At 40.2% G+C, this 12,695-nt stretch overlaps 1 protein-coding gene across 1 annotated transcript in view; it reads right to left on the bottom strand.

The window, feature by feature from the left end:
• Nucleotides 1-4,200: 4,200 nt before the first annotated feature.
• Nucleotides 4,201-12,695, bottom strand: part of LOC133653562 (zinc finger protein 771-like) — a 19,255-nt gene continuing 10,760 nt past the window's right edge. The window contains exons 3-4 of the mRNA XM_062052983.1: nt 12,011-12,139; nt 4,201-5,937 (exon numbers count right to left, since the gene is read on the bottom strand). Coding sequence (XP_061908967.1) covers nt 4,853-5,937; nt 12,011-12,139 — 1,214 coding nt within the window. The 3' untranslated portion in view covers nt 4,201-4,852. The remainder of the gene's footprint in view (nt 5,938-12,010; nt 12,140-12,695) is intronic.

Genomic DNA, 12,695 nt, shown 5'->3' with positions numbered 1-12,695 from the left:
GGATTATGTAAACGACGTCTTCTAGCGACTTCTAGGACAGCCAATAGCTGCTTTTACTGTTCTAAAAATGTGAATATTAAATGTAATAATAACACATATATTATAGTAATACAATAATAAAGTGGTAAGTTTGGGGATGTGCAGTATTGTTTTTATGAATATCTTGAATGTTTTTGATTGATTGAGACTTGTATTAGTCGATTGCACAGTACAGTACATATTCCGTACAATTGACCACTAAATGATACCACCCGAATACGTTTTTCAACTTGTTGAAGTCAGGGTCCATGTTAATCAATTCATGGTAAAATAATTTTAATTAGTAGAGAGTGCAAAAATGAGGCAGTAATGATAATAATGGTTGGTTTTAAGCCTCTTTATAATTAATGAATGAAATTTAAAAACATTAAAATGGAGCTTACATCCTCAGTGAGCTGAAGTCCTCCAAGCAGCAGTTAAGATGAGATAAATAATGTGGAAAGGTCAGAAGTCAAATGTTTCTTCAGGTAATACATGGAACCTCTACTGCCACCCAGCGGCTGTTGGAAAAAATGCATACATTTTGTTTTGACGTCCTTAAAGGCCTACTGAAACCCACTACTACCGACCACGCAGTCTGATAGTTTATATATCAATGATGAAATCTTAACATGCCAAACTTATAAAGTGCAATTTTAAATTTCCCGCTAAACTTCCGGTTGAAAAACTCCTTTGGTTATGACGTATGCGCGTGACGTCACGACGGCAACGGAAGTATTCGTACCCAATGTGTCACCATACAAAAAGTTCTGTTTTCATCGAACAATTCCACAGTATTCTGGACATCTGTGTTGGTGAATCTTTTGCAATTTGTTTAATGAACAATGGAGACTGCAAAGAAGAAAGTTGTAGGTGGGATCGGTGTATTAGCGGCTGGCTGTAGCAACACATCAAGGAGTACTTACTTGGATAGCAGACACGCTAGCCGATGCTAGCCGCCGCCGCATCTGTGATCGGGTGAAGTCCTTCGTCGCGCCGTCGATCACTGGAACGCAGGTGAGCACGGGTGTTGATGAGCAGATGAGGGCTGGCTGGCGTAGGTGGAGCGCTAATGTTTTTATCATAGCTCTGTGAGGTCCGGTTGCTAAGTTAGCTTCAGTGTCGTTAGCAACAGCATTGTTAAGCTTTGCCAGGCTGAGAATTATTAACCGTGTAGTTACATGTCCATGGTTTAATAGTATTGTTGATCTTCTGTCTATCCTTCCAGTCAGGGATTTATTTATTTTGTTTCTATCTGCATTGGAGCCAGATGCTATCACGTTAGCTCAGTAGCTAAAGAGCTTCGCTGATGTATTGCCGTGGAGATAAAAGTCACTGTGAATGTCCATTTCGCGTTCTCTACTCTCATTTTCAAGAGGATATAGTATCCGAGGTGGTTTAAAATACAAATCCGTGATCCACAATAGAAAAAGGAGAGAGTGTGGAATCCAATGAACCCTTGTGCCTAAGTTACGGTCAGAGCGAAAAAAGATACGTTCTGCGATGCACGCTAGTCTTTCACTTTCACGTTCCTCATCCACGGATCTTTCATCCTCGCTCAAATTAATGGGGTAATCGTCGCTTTCACGGTCCGAATCTCTGTCGCTCCATTGTAAACAACGGGGAATTGTGAGGAATCCTACCTCCTGTGACGTCACGCTACTTCCGGTATAGGCAAGGCTTTTTTTTATCAGCGACCAAAAGTTGCAAACTTTATCGTTGTTCTCTACTAAATCCTTTCAGCAAAAATATGGCAATATCGTGAAATGATCAAGTATGACACATAGAATGGATCTGCTATCCCCGTTTAAATAAAACAATTTCATTTCAGTAGGCCTTTAAAGCTGCTTTTCACTTCCTGTCCTGTTGTTTGTGTCCAAGTCTGTAGTGTGGGCCATAGTACAGAACTAGGAAATTATGTTAATGGCCTGTGGAGGGCAGCAATACTCCTACTGGTCTGTTGGAAATTGAAAGAAGAAGAAGAACGAGGAAAATGCAAGATGGCCTTTGATGGAGAAAGACGAAACGTGGGCATTACAGTTCTGTATTTTTAACCAGTACATACATGTGCACATATATGTCGTTTAATAGAGTAAACATCGTCAATGATTGTTTGTATCCGAATGCATTAGTCTGAGCGCCTTTTGACACTTCTCGTGCTTGCTAGTTAACTTAATATAGCTTGTTAGCATTTTAGTTTTGTAGCTTAGCTTGTTAGCTGCTAACAACATTTATTCTCATCAATATATCCTGTTCTTGTTACATGATATCTTTTTGTGCTATTTTTGAATTTTAAAAGGGGAACTGTACTTTTTTTAATCATTCACCATGGCGTAAGACAAGAACACATATGTTTTCTTTGCATTCTAAATCGTAAGTAAACACTAGCAAAAGTCGCTCTATTCCGCCTATAAAGTGCTCTAAATAATATCCTACAACCTCTATCAACATTTTATATATGCACTGTAAGTATATTTGTAATGTAGTATATAAATGTGTGTGTGTGTATATATATATATATATATATATATATATATATATATATATATATATATATATATATATATATATATATATATATATATATATATATATATATATATATATATATATATATATATGTATATATATATATATGTATATATATATATATATATATACATATGTATATATATATATATATATATATATATATATATATATATATATATATATATATATATATATATATATATATATATATATATATATATATAATATGTAACAAACTGTTCAGGATGTTACCGGAGTGTTAGATAAGGAGGAGGAGTTTTATCCCTCCAGAGTTGCCGTAGGGCTGTGACGTAGGGTGTCTGTTGTTATATGTGTATATATATATATATATATATATATATATATATATATATATATATATATATACCAGTGACGTGCGGTGAGGTTTATGACTGGTGAGGCACTAACTTCATCACAGTCAGATTTACAAACATATGAACCCTAAAGAGTATCTTATTCACCATTTGATTGGCAGCAGTTAACGGGTTATGTTTAAAAGCTCCTGCTTGGCACTCAGCATCAAGGGTTGGAATTGGGGGTTAAATCAGCAAAAATTATTCCCGGGCGCGGCGCCTCTGCTGCCCACTGCTCCCCTCACATCCCAGGGGGTGATCAAGGGGATGGGTCAAATGCAGAGGACAAATTTCACCACACCTAGTGTGTGTGTGTGACAATCATTGGTACTTTAACTTAACTTTACACATACAAACTGTACCACACAAAAAAGCACATTTAATAAAAAAAACGTTAGTATGGTCTTACCTTTACTTATAAGAGCGGGAACAGTGGTGTTCGTGTTGGAGGAGTTGTGAATGAATGAAATATGAAATCCGTGCTGCAGTCTGCAGGTGTACCTAATGTTGTGTCCCTGCGGTCGTTCGCGGCTCCTCCGGCGCGAGCATTGTTGTTTTTGCACTTTTTGGCTTCTTGTTAAGTGACTTTTTTTGGGTGGATTCGGTCTTGCATGTGGAGGGTTTGGGTGTGGGCTTTGGTTGGTGTGGCGCTCCCGTCGGGGGGTTCTGCGGCGGGAGTGCTTTAGCCAGCACAAGGAGGCGGGGTTACTGCGAGCCTCCCACAGTGTGTCTTCGCAGCAGTTTTATGATTGCTCAGCACAATAAATACTTTGCACACATACAGTTGTTGACAAAATACACTGTACATTATATACCTCAGCTAACTAAACTATGGAAATGTATAATATAATTCATATAGCAATACGGTCTCACTGCACAGCAGGCCAGCAGTTAGCCGAGTCCGCAATCCATGTTGAGGCTCAAGTCAGTGAAGTGTCTCTTCTTAGTATTTGAATGGCAAATGTGAAAACTCAGCCATTTTGAATAAAAAATAATCTAAAACTGGTGAAGTTAAATGGAAAATAACTTTATAGTATAATCACTGAATACATATAACAATTAATTATATCTTTTTTTCTTTTTACATTTTTTTTCTTTCCGTAAATATTTATAAATCTATCTATCTAGGAGACATTATAGATAATAATCTAACCTGGAATTTTTAAAAATCCTATAATGAACAAATGTTAAAAACAACTGCAATAATAAAATAGGAAAAATACATACTCACAAATATTCACTATGTTTACTGTACCCAACTTCAGGTAAAGCCTACATTGTTTATTGCATAAAGGTCTGGGGACATACATATAAAACAATCACAAAACAATATTCATAGCAATAAAGTAATTAATTAATAGAATGGTTTATCAAGACCCAACAAATTATTAAGTCACACATTGTAAAAGTAAATGATCTTGTATAAAACACAATTGCTCAAATGATGTATAAAGTAAATAATAATATGCTTCCAGAAGATGTTTCAGATGTGAACCAGTAAATAAAACTAAGAGGGATTTATGTGTACTCAAAAGCAACAGTATAAACAAAGGTAAATCTATGGAATCATTTATAATTAAAAATGAAGAATATAAAACTCTATTATTTCAAAGACCTTAATGAAAACACTATTATGAATAAGTACAAAAGTGAATTAAGAACACATTTATACACATTAAATGTTTATTGTATGCAACATATGTTTTGTACAGTTTATTCTCACCTTTTCAGTCAAATTGTTCTCTTCATTATTAAATTAGAAGTACACAATCTTGTATAATAATGCATGTATTGACTGAAATGAAAGCACTAATCTAAAATATCTAAATCTATAAATGTTAGAATCATAACAAGATTGTGTTACACAACAATGATGTTACACTTGTTATATGTGCTGATGTTTATTTCAAATGTCAAATCCTACAGCTTCATTTGCTGCTGTTGTTCTCACCAGCACACTTGTGTTTCTTACACTGGTACTTATATGAGAATCTTTCACCACACACACTGCAACTCAACACTTTCTCACCTGTGTGTTTTCTCATGTGTCTGACATAGTTGGATCGTCCACAAAAGCTTTTGTTGCAGCTTGAACAAAAATATGGTTTTTCACCAGTGTGTGTTCTCATGTGTACTTTCAAATTGGTATTTTGAACAAATCCTTTGTCACAGATTAAACAGGTATAAGGTTTTTCTCCAGTGTGTGTTCTCATGTGTACTTTCAAACATTGACTTCGTACAAAATCTTTACAACAGATTGAACAAGAAAAAGGTTTTTCTCCAGTGTGTCTTCTCATGTGTACTTTCAAACGCTGACTTTTTACAAATCCTTTGCCACAGATTGAACAGATATAAGGTTTTTCACCAGTGTGTGTTCTCATGTGTAGTTTCAAATTGGTACTTTGTACAAATCCTTTGCCACAGATTGAACAGACACAAGGTTTTTCTCCGGTGTGTGTTTTCATGTGTACTTTCAAATATCGCCTTACCGCAAAATCTTTACCACATTCTGAGCAGGAAAAAGGTTTTTCTCCAGTGTGTGTTTTCATGTGTGCTTTCAGACGGCAATGGAAGTTAAACGTTTTGTCACAGTGAGAACATGTGAAGTGTGTGTTGTCAGCGTGAGATGTCTTATCATCTTTAGAGTCTTCATCATCAGTGTCAGGAGAGTGAGACGTTGTGTCGTCACTATCTGATAGTGGAGCTAAGAGCTTGTCCGCTTGTGATCCTCCACAGTGGTCTCCATCAGCTTCTGTTGTCTTGTGTTGAGTTGAGCTGCTGCTTGGAGGCTCCGCCTCTCTCTTCTCCTCACTTTCACCTTTGACCTCATCATCTTCACTCTTCACAATCACAGCAATCACTGGGAACTCCTCCAACCAATCAAGATGCTCTCCCTCCTGACTGATGCTGTGTTCCTCCTCTTCTTCTTTAATGTGGTAGGGCTGTGGCTCCTCCTTCCCCATCTTAAAGCTCCACTCCTGTTGCTCAGGGAGAAGATGTTCTTCACAGTTGTCTGCAGGACACGAGAAGACAAACACGTTTTAGAAACATCCAGCTCTGCTCAGTCACACAATTGCATTCAGTACGTTTACATGTACTTAAGCAAACCAGGTTATTGAATGAACTGCCTTAAAATCTCTACGTGGCGGACAAACACGCTGCTTTTTACAACATTATTCACAGGAAAATAAAAACAAGCTACGGCAGGGGAACTTTTTACTAAAGATGGGCCACATGGCCTAAAATTTATTTTGCGAAATTATTTAATATAGAGTTACTAATAAAACCATTTGAAAACAAGCTACAAAGCCTCCTAATTTAGGTGCTGAAATATGCAGTAAAATATTTCATAATTTCCAGAATGATTTCCTCAAAACTATTATTAATCTACTTGCTACTTTATGGTTCTATCTACACTTCCGTTACAATGTACAAAACACATGTTCTTTTGTTTGATACTTAGCATTAGTTTTGGGTGATACTAAAAATGTGGGTAACACCAAGTAGTTACAGGGGCAGTATCGGTCATATTAATGCTGATACTGATATTTCATCTTTTCAAAATCATTAAATGATTCCATTTTGATCACAATTATAATCAGACAAAAACACAGGATGGCGGATATCAATTAAATATATAAATGTTTTTCCTACTATGGACACTAATACATTTTTGTATACACAAGAAAATTAAAACATAATAAAATATTACAAGTTAGTCTGTAGACAATATAAGTAGTGATAGATCATATAAACTGTGTTTTTCATGTGTAGTAAAAATTATAATCATGTGACAGTTAGATCAAATAAATATCATATATACAACAATGACAATTGTCATTGATATGTAAACCCCAAATTAAAATTCACTCCCCCCGTAGTTTGTATTAAAGTAAATAGTCAAAGCAGTTCAGCAAAATAATGATATTTTAGTATGTCTCTGATGATCACAGAGATGCTGATAGATACGTGTCCTGCGTCCCTAACACATTCACATCTGTAGGAAGTAAGGACCGTAACAAGTAAGGCGCAAACAACTGTTGACTTTGTCAACAAAATTCATTAACAAAACGTGTCGCAGACAAATTCATTTGTCGATAACAGTCGGTGACGTCATCGCTGGTGTTTTTCCAGACAAAAGCAAACATGCACGAAACTGTCAAGCATCGAGAAGCTGAAAAACACAGCGAGTAAAAACTAAACACATGTGAGTGTGATGAGGGAGCATTTAGAGTGCAGTTATGTCGGACATCTGGACGATAGTTAGATAGTTAGCTTTTTAGCTGGCTTGCTAACAACCGATGAACAAAGTTGTGTGAAAAAACGATTTAGTTATCATTTTAGCCAAAGTCTGCCAACTTTGTCTAAATACCCGTGTGCATCTTTCTAAACTAGGGGTGCAACGATTAGTCGACAATAACATTTGTCGCAGGCAATTATCCATCCATTTTCTCTCGGGGGATGCTGGAGCCTATCCCAGCTGCATTCGGGCCTTGATATGCATATATATATATATATATATATATATATATATATATATATATATATATATATATGCATATATATATATATATATATATATATATATGCATATATATATGCATATATATATATATATATATATATACACATTATATATATATATACACACATACATATATATATACACACATATATATATACACATATACACATACACATATATATATACACATACACATATATATATACACATACACACATATATATATATATATATATATATATATATATATATATATATATATATATATATATATATATATATATATATATATATATATATATATATATATATATATATATATATATATACTAGGGATGTCCCTATCCAATATTTGGATCGGATCGGCCGCCGATATTTGCCAAAAAATGCGTATCGGCAAGGCATGGGAAAATGCCGATCCAGATGCAGTTTTTAAAAAAATTCCGGTCCGTGTTTTCCAACGCACCGATTATACATTCCACTTTTCTGCTGCTCCCTAATTTCTGTTCCGCATTTTCCAGCACACCTTCAACACATCCACAGGTCTGTGTCCTAACCGTTAAGACGGCCATGTGAATTAAAAGTTACCGGTAAAAATGTCAGCTGTCTCTGTGCGATATAGAAAATGACTATATCGTGATATTCGAGTATACGTTCTCACGCAGTTGCTTTTAGCTGCTGACATTACACGACAGGCTCTTCCCACTACTTCTTGTGTCTCCTTCTCACAGACAGCCAGCACACCTTCTTACACACGTCACATACTGTCACGTCATACGTCACATACGTATACGCACTCTCCCAGCAGAGAGGTAGCAGCATGGCTAACATTAGGTGTGATGCTAGCGTAGCCGTGTGAGCGGTAATAATGAAGGAAGAATTAATTAATTCCCAAGAAAAACAGCAGGGGGTCCATCGTCTGGCGGTGGTTTGGCTTCAAGTGGGAATAAAGTGTGGGGCAAAAGCGTTGCTATAAAAAGTAGCATTACTGCTAATATGTAGCATCATTTGAAAAGTCCCCTGCTAGAAAATGAAGAGTGTTTGAAACTCCGCACGTCAACATCTCCATTGTGTATTATTCAAACTCACCTAATTCAGCTGGCTAGTTGTTATCAAGAGTACTAAAACTCTTTTCAACATGAATCTGACAACTAAGTAGGCTAAATAACTTTAAACTTTAATGCTCGGCCAGTATCTGTATCGGATCGGAAGTGCAAAAGCCTGGATCGGGACATCCCTAATATATACACACACACATATATATATATATATATATACACATATATACATATTATATATATATATACATACATACATACATACATACATACATACATGTATGTATATATATATATATATATATATATATATATATATATATATATATATATATATATATATATATATATATATATATATATATATATATACACACATACAGTATATATATATATATATACACATACATATACATATATACATACATACATATACATATGTCATGTTCGTCCTTCGTTTTCGAAGATGACCAGGTGACTTCACTTTGATTTGTGTGTGCGAAGATGGCTGATGAGGCCAATCCTTGCGCGGAATGACCGGCTGCAGTGAGGGCAGGTTATGGCTGGGGGGTGGCTGGCTGAGAGGGAGGAACTGTCTCTGGTCTTGCGGAGCTGTCGCTTCTGTTCGGCTTCATGGATGCGTTTTCCTCGAAGTCTGCTACACCATGCCATGCCTATGCATGACCTCCTCGTCGATGTTGCCCACGCGTGACAAGGTGCTACCCAGGTAGACAAACTTTTCAGCAGCTTTGAGGTCTTCACCATTTACGCTGACGAGGGGCTCAGTTTACGGGTCTCCAGGAGCAGGTTGATGCATAACCTCTGTTTTCTTTGTACTGATGGTGAGTCCAAAGTCTTAGCATGCTGTGGCAAAGTTGTTCATGCTCAGTTGCATTTTCAGCTCGTTGGAAGCATTCAGGGCACAGTCGTCCGCAAAGAGGAAGTCGTGAACCTTGGTGGTCTGTACTTTTGTCTTTGCTTGGAGTCTTCGCAGATTGAACAGCTTTGCCATCAGTGCGGTAGCGCAGGTCTATCCCATGTCCCCAGACCGGAAAGCATCTGTCAGCACGGCTGAGAACATCATACTGAACAGAGTGGGTGCCAGAACACAGCCTTGTTTGACTCCATTTTCCACATGGAAAGGCTCAGATGATGCACCGTTGTCCTGGACTTGTGCCTGCATTCCATCATGGAATTCACGGACCATGTTTATGAAGATGTTAGAGCAGCCAAACTTGGCCATGATCTTCTAGAGGCCCTCTCGGCTGACAGTGTCGAAGGCCTTCGTCAGCTCTACAAAGGTGGAGTATAGAGTGATGTTCTGTTCTCTGCACTTCTCTTGGAGTTGGCGAGCGGCGAAGATCATGTCCACTGTACCACGACCCTGCCTGAATCCGCATTGGCTCTTCGTGTTCGAGATGTTCCGTCAGGCGGTTTAGCAGAATTCTGGCCAGGATCTTTCCTGCTACAGACAGCAGAGCAATGCTGTTGCAGTCCTGCCTGTTGCCCTTGCATTTGTATAGATGGACGATGGAGGCGTCTTTGAACTCCTGTGGCAGCTTCCCTTGGTTCCACATGGTGCAGAATAGGTCTACCAGTTGTTTGGTCAGAGGTGGTCCACCAGCTCTGTAGATTTCTGCTGGAATTGCATCAGCACCAGGTGCTTTGCCATTTGGAAGTCCTCTGATGGCTTTGATGACCTCAGCTTCTGTTGGTGGTTCGTCAAGGGAGGTGTTGACAGGGACTTGAGGGAGGCGTGCAAGGGCTTCATCATTAATGGCTGAGGGGCGGTTGAGAACACTGTGGAAGTGCTCAGCCCAGCGCTCAAGGATCTTCTCTCTGTCTGTGACCAGTGAGCTGCCTTCAGCACTGAGGAGAGGAAGAGATCCTGATGTTGTGGGCCCGTAGATGGCCTTGAGGGTGCTGTAGAACTTTGTGTTGTCATTCTGGTCTGCATAGGACTGGATCTCGTCAGATTTTCGGCAGAGCCAGTTGTCCTGCATCCAACGCAGCTCCCGCTGGATGGTTGATTTGATGTTCTTGAGGGCAGACTGTTTTTGAGAGGATGTTGGATCACTGAGGTGGGCTTTGTGCAGACGATGTTTCTCCTGGAGAAGATCTCTGATGTGATCATCGTTCTCATCAAACCAGTCCTGTTGCCTGCGGGCTGTTGGTCCTAATGCATTGAGAGCAGCAGTGTAGACGGTGTCTCTGAACGCAGCCCAGTCCTCCTCGAGGTTCCCTGAGGCTTTCAGGTCCTGCAGTTTGCTGGTGAGCTCTTCAGTCAGGGATTGCTTGACAGAGGCATTGGTGAGCCTGGAAACGTTCAAGCGCTTCGGAAGTTTGGAACCTTGAGGCCTTATGGGAGGATGGATCTTGATGTTCAGCTTAGACACAATGAGCAGTCCAGCACTCTGCACCGCACACCGCCTTTGTAACCCTGACATCCTGTCTGTCCCTTTGCCTCACGATGACATAGTCCAGTAGGTGCCAGTGTCTTGAGCGGGGATGCATCCATGAGGTCCTGTTGCGCTTTGGGAGGCTGAAAACTGAGTTGGTGATCAAGAGCTCATGTGCCGCACAGGTCTCCAGCAGAAGGGTGCCATTGCGGTTACAGCTGCCCATGCCATGTTTGCCGAGGACTCCTTCGCATGACTTGTGATCAGTGCTGACCCTGGCATTGAAGTCACCGAGGATGATGAGCTTGTCTGCCCTGAGCACTGCCGCGATGGTAGCGTTCAGGTCTTCATAGAACCTCTACTTCACATCGTCTGTGTTCGTCATCGTGGGGGCATAGGCACTGATGAGTGTGGCAGAGTGTTTTCCTGGAAGAGGCAGGCGCAGCGTCATCAGGCGGTCACTGACGCCTTTGGGAAGTGCAGCCAGCTTACTGACCAAGTTGGATTTAATGGCAAAGCAAACTCCTGCCTCACACCGCTCTGCTTCAGTGCGGCCTATCCAGAAGAATGTATAGCCAGCAGCAGTCTCTGTCAACTGTCCCTCTCCAGCTAGACGTGTCTCGCTGAGAGCAGTGATCTGAATGCCGTACCGGTCCAGCTCTCTGGCGATCAGGGCAGTTCTCCTCTCAGGTCTTGATAGGTCATCAGCCCTATCAAGAAGTGTGCGCACATTCCATGCGCCAAGGGTGATCGGTGTCACCTTTTTCTTTTTTCCTTGTTTCTTACCGCTGGTAATGGGACTCCTGCCAGCTGCGGCTAGCTGGCCAGGAAGAGGTGAGGCAGGCAATTTTTGGGGCACATTTTCTAGCCCGTTCCTCATGCCAGGAGGTAGGCAGTGCATACCTAAAGAGGGCTGCATAGTCGCTCGGGGGGCTGCCGAAGTCCAGTGCTGCCTCAGTCATTGGACAGCGACCCTATGGCCCGAGCCGCCTGCGTGCGAGTTTGTTCCAGTGAAGTCCACACCTGCTACTTGGCCATGTGCCCGAAGCCGCAGGACTTGGGTGAGGGTGGGGGAGATTGCGGGGGTGTGAAGTCATGACTTACGCGGTGCATTGGATTTAAGTGAGGGTGGGTTGCGCAGCGCCGACCTCACTCTCTCATCCGAGTCCACCTGTATCCAGTGGCAAGACAGAGTCGAGACGGCTGGAGATGGATCCAGGTGCAGTGGATGGCCTGGACACATTATAGCATAACACATCCAGCCCGTAGCGCCCCAAATAGCCTGCTGGTTTCGCCATTCAGCCCGTTGAACCTCTAAGGGTTTCTTCCGCGCAGTCAGCCGAGAACCAGTCTTCTATCCCAGCGTGCTGGCTAGGCTAGGCACCACGTGAAGTGCCATACAGGCATGCAGGAGGACCACGACTTTCAGTAGGAATATTTCCTTAGCTAGAGGACCCTTGCTGAGGTAAGGTGCTACCTCTCTACAGCCTGCGGTTGTAGTTTAACGTCATACCCAGGACATGGACATATACATACATACATACATACATACATACATACATACATACATACATACATACATACATACATACATACATACATACATACCGTATTTTCAGACTATAAGTCGCAGTTTTTTTTCATAGTTTGGCCGGGGGTGCGACTTATACTCAGGAGCGACTTATGTGTGAAATTATTAACACATTCTAAAATCTCGTTGACATGTATGACTTAAGTGTTATTATGACAATGACAATAAAGGAATTGATTGATTGATTGATTGATTGAT

This window comes from Entelurus aequoreus, linkage group LG07 (genome assembly GCF_033978785.1).
Source record: "Entelurus aequoreus isolate RoL-2023_Sb linkage group LG07, RoL_Eaeq_v1.1, whole genome shotgun sequence".
In the NCBI taxonomy this organism is placed as follows: domain Eukaryota; kingdom Metazoa; phylum Chordata; class Actinopteri; order Syngnathiformes; family Syngnathidae; genus Entelurus; species Entelurus aequoreus.
This window is presented reverse-complemented; position numbering and strand designations above follow the sequence as displayed.